Source organism: Octopus bimaculoides, chromosome 5, assembly GCF_046866305.1.
Source record: "Octopus bimaculoides isolate indiv1 chromosome 5, ASM4686630v1, whole genome shotgun sequence".
Taxonomy (NCBI): Eukaryota; Metazoa; Mollusca; class Cephalopoda; order Octopoda; family Octopodidae; genus Octopus; species Octopus bimaculoides.
In genome coordinates this window covers 91,850,525-91,855,524 of record NC_142932.1, presented here as the reverse complement: position 1 = coordinate 91,855,524, position 5,000 = coordinate 91,850,525, and the positions used below count along the sequence as shown (strand labels likewise).

The window sequence follows — 5,000 nt, the reverse complement described above, 5'->3', positions numbered from 1 at the left end:
TGGAAATAGAGGTGTGACATCTGCGTGGTCGCTTAGCCGACTAAAAGTACCTCAAATTACATTTTTCCTTTGTATAAAGGAAAGTCATTATGAATAATAGATTCCAAGACATAGAATGTTTCGAAAGAAACCTTCTGGATGGTCATGATTAGAAATCCCTTAATCATACACAGGATCTGCTGAATAATAGATGACATGAGGTTAAACTATCATATATATATAGATTTGCTGAATCGTGGTTTATCTGCAGCTAAGCAATCATAAACAGATCTATTAAATCAACGATAAGCAACAACGTTGGCTGAAAGTTTATGAAAGTTTTCCAAAAAGCATACGAAAGAATTAAACACAGAAGAGAGATGAAGAGAGAAAGCTGACAGAAGCAGAGAATAATGGAAGGGAATGAGAGAATAAGAGGCTGTATAGAAATATGCGTACGTGCATATATCTTTGTGAATTTGAATGTGTTTAGTAAGAGTGGTTTCCTGCGAATGATCATAACAGATGCAGAATCTAGTTAAACGTCTATAATTCTAGAATATTACCAAAATAATTACTCAATATATCATAAAATATGTGCTTTATTGATTATCACAGCTTAATGGATGACAATAGATTTTCTCACTGTATTAAAATTACATGTGCACTAGTTTTAAAGTCATGAGCTATCAAGGAGCCGTGCGCAAATGAATGATGTTTAATGGGGACATCTTGTTGGAATTGAGTAGAATGTAGGAAACAGTTAAATGTCTATGAATAGAAAGTACAATTGTCCGGGGAAAGCAGTGATATACTCTATGTGTGAGTGTGTGCGCGCGCGTAAACATATAATACGTTCTGCAAATCAGAATAATATCGTGTGCTGTGAGAATGTGAGTTGTAACGTCGCAAGTTTAAACTGCTGAAGATAACATTGAGCCACGGTTTAACACGACCACCTGGTTCTTGGGTGCCTACGGCGGAGTTCCCTCTGTAAGAAATCCTTATATCATGTTTCCCTTTTGCTGATATCGCTTATAGTCTTTTGTGCTACTTGATGTTGCATACGTACTTACTTACATACACGCATACATACGCATAGCTATACGTACACATGCATACTTGAGTGCATCACATATATACTTTCAATCGAAGGTAATATCATGAGATCAAAACGAAGAACTTCTAAACAGCTACTCTGAGCGTACAGCTGTTCCATGTGAATCAAAGATGGCTAGTCTTGACCTACCTAAACAGGGATTTGAAGCAAAAATACCCACCATACCAGTAGAAAGTTACGAGGGGTTACTGAAAGGCCTGGTTGGAGGCCCAACCTTCCGAGTTTTTTATAGGGCTTAGAAAAGCCGAAGGACCGCTGCAATATGCGTATGAATCTGTGAGGGGAATATGTTAAATAAAATCATAATGAAGTAATCCTCTTTATTTTCTTTTACCCCAAACCAAGAACTATTCAGCACTCCCTCGTAAGCACGTGTACATATCCTGCAAGTTAGAGAATGCCAAAAACTTTGACCAGAATACTAACATCACCTGTTGGCACTCCGTCGCTTACGACGACGAGGGTTCCAGTTGATCCGATCAACGGAACAGCCTGCTCGTGAAATTAACGTGCAAGTGGCTGAGCACTCCACAGACACGTGTACCCTTAACGTAGTTCTCGGGGATATTCAGCGTGACAAGGCTGACCTTTTGGATAAATGGTACAACAGAAACAGGAAGTAAGAGTGAGAGAAAGTCGTGGTGAAAGCGTACAGCAGGGTTCGCCACCATCCCTTACCGGAGCCTCGTGGAGCTTTAGGTGTTTTCGGTCAATAAACACTCACAACACCCGGTCTGGGAATCGAAACCACGATCTTATGACCGCGAGTCCGCTGCCCTAACAACTGGGCCATTGTGCCTCCACAGTAATATCACCTAGACCTGCGATAAATATATTACATCTCGTCTAGATGGCTACACCTTTCCACCGGAATCTTCGGGCCCTGAATGTCAAAAGGAGTCAAGATGAGCATTAGTAAACGCTGTGGGAAGGTAAATGAAGGCTGTGATATGGAGGTAGTAGTTGAGAAGGCAGGAGACAGAAAGGGACAGGCCGGAGGCTGATTACGAAGGTTAACTGACCTATAGCCTGGTAGATTTTAATTCTAAAGAGTTTCGAATTAATCTATACATGAATTTATTTTAGGTTTTGATGTATTTAATTTCAATATCTTAAATGATCTTCCTCTCGTCATTGCAGACAACTCCTGGATTCCGTGTGAACAAAAAAGTGGGAACTTTATACATCGCCAGTGCTCAGGCAGAGGATAGCGGCAGCTATGCCTGTGTCGCAAATACCACAGGTCAACCTCTAGAAGTCTCCAGTCGGGCATATCTCACAGTAAAAAGTAAGTAGATGCTCTTTTCCATATTGTCTTTCATAAACACGCACGCGCGCGCAGGTACACACGCACTCACAAATTCTCTAGTGTCTTAGTGATGATTTTAGGTGTTATTTTTGTTAGTTTCTAATGGACATTTGCTCCACGAGATCTATTATTATAATTGCAATTCTTATTTATAAACCTCTGTTATGCACATATATATGTATATATATCTTAGTGTGCGTGTACAAATAGCCACTTCGTATAGATACCTATGCTAGACACTCTAACAAGAAAAGAAAAATCATGGATGTCAATGGGTATTTCATGAACAGCGTAAAAATATTCTTTGTTAGAATGCACGGGCAATACACACACACACAGACACAGCTAACACACTAAGATATGTATGTATGTGTATGTATATATATGTATATATGTATATATATATATGTATATATGAATGAATATATATTTGTATTAATATGTATATATTTACATATATTCATACATATATATACATACATACATACATGTGTGTGTGTGTGTGTGTGTGTGTGTGTGTGTGTGTGTGTGTGTGTGTGTGTGTGTGTGTGTGTACATTTATATATATATATATGCATATATATATATATATATATATATATATATATATATATATGCATATATATATATATATATATATATATATATGCATATATATATATATATGCATATATATACACACATATATATATAGCCAACATATATATACAGATATAGGTGTGTGTGTGTTTGTGCACTTAGGTGAAATGGTAAAAATCTAGGAGGAAGTACATAAAATAGAGATGGATGAAGAAGAGGGAGAAGAAGGAGAGAGGGATATAGTGAGATGGTGTCTGTAGGCTATGTTTAGAATATTTATTTTGGCTTAGTGTCAGAAATGCATGCCAATCCTTGATTTACTATTTTCTGTTTTCAGCAAACTTGGTCTTTCTAATAGGAAGTGGTGCCTAAAAAGATAGATCACAATGATTTTCTTACATGCACATACTTACATATGCATATATATATATATATATATATATATATATATACATATATATATATATATATATATACATATACATATATAGATATATAGTTAGACAGATATATATTATATGTGTGTGTGTTTATATATGCATGTATGTGTGTATTGCGTATTGTGTATCTTTCTCACACTCTCTCTGCAGACACATATGTGTGTGTGTTTGTATATGTATATATGTGTGTGTGGACAAAGCCGATGAGAGTGGAAGTGAATCAGTTTCTCTGTGTGTGTTATTTGTATGTGTAAGGAAGACAAAAGGGAAAGATGGAAGCGAGAAAGCCTAGGAGAGGGATCTTGCCGATCAAATATTTCTCTTTGAAACATTATATAATTCTTCTAGCGAAACGCCATTCAGCACGTCTGCTCTTTAAGCTTTGTTACCAGTTGAGATATTTTTGGACACAATGAAACCTAGTGCGGCTGACTTTTGTCTGTCCGTACGTGAATGAGTTCCTTAAACCTAACAAGAAGCAAATTTTTATCATAATTCTCAATACAGTTCCTATATTGAAAGCAATTTACTGCACGACCACTTATCTTGCAACAAGCTGTTATTGGAGAAATCCTGTATTTTTTAGTAATTCCTTTCACGAAACATGTACTGTTCTAGATGCTTATTTCTATTGTAGTTGATAGCTTTTCGAATTTAGGAGGACACAATTCTTCCTTATTTAAATTTCTTGTTTAAAGCAAACCTGCCCGCGAAACTTTGTGTTAATACACAAATGTAGTTGTTATGAAGCTCAATGAATGTAACTACATGCTGAACTTTATACTCTGCTGTAGTGAAGAACGTTCTGGAATTCCTGATACATTTCTTTCCGAATATCACTTATAACATCCTACATTCGCGTTCACTTCACATACGTGCTTGTTATCTTAGTTCAAGACATGAATTTCATAAGATGCTGTTTATCTAGATTTACTATGTATATTTATTTGTTTTTGCATGGTGCAATTTTGATGTGAGATATCTTGTTTATGAGTGGATGATACCTGTAAAATGAATGTTATGAAAAAAAGAAGGTTGATATTATTTGGTTACCGGTAACATCGTCAACGTTACAAGAGAAAGAAATATAGATAGAAGTCTCCATGGCTCAAATAGAAATATTTTATAAATTACCATTACTAATTGCTCAGCTGTTGTTTCGTATACAATATTTTATATGATCCGAAAGAAAGTAAAACCAGATGCCTTCATTTTGCTTTTCAGAAAAATTACGTTTTAGTCCGGCACCAGAAGATCACAGACTTGAACTGAGTTTTGAATCCACAATAGAATGTAAAGCCGAGGCAGAAACTCGTCCAGCGATTACATGGCTAAAGGATGGGCGTGAACAGTTCCCTACACACGTCAGCCAAGACAAAGGAGTACTTTACTTTCACGGTGTGCGCAAGTCTGATGCTGGGTATTACACTTGTATTGCCGTCAGTGAACGCCAAGGTATCATAAATGCCACGATTACAGTAGAAGTTGTGGGTAAGAGACATTTATACTTTTCTGCATCTCTTCCTTGATTTGATTTATCACTTCTGTGCAATTTAAGTTTTAATTAAATTTT

The 5,000-nt window shown here is 36.3% G+C and overlaps 1 protein-coding gene across 3 annotated transcripts in view; it reads left to right on the top strand.

The window, feature by feature from the left end:
- The window catches only part of LOC106880012 (inactive tyrosine-protein kinase 7), a 420,029-nt gene that overhangs the window by 370,814 nt on the left and 44,215 nt on the right, over positions 1-5,000 (top strand). For all 3 annotated transcript variants that reach the window (XM_089352635.1, XM_089352634.1, XM_089352637.1), the window contains 2 exons: positions 2,240-2,387; positions 4,652-4,918. In XM_089352635.1, coding sequence (XP_089208761.1) covers positions 2,240-2,387; positions 4,652-4,918 — 415 coding nt within the window. The remainder of the gene's footprint in view (positions 1-2,239; positions 2,388-4,651; positions 4,919-5,000) is intronic.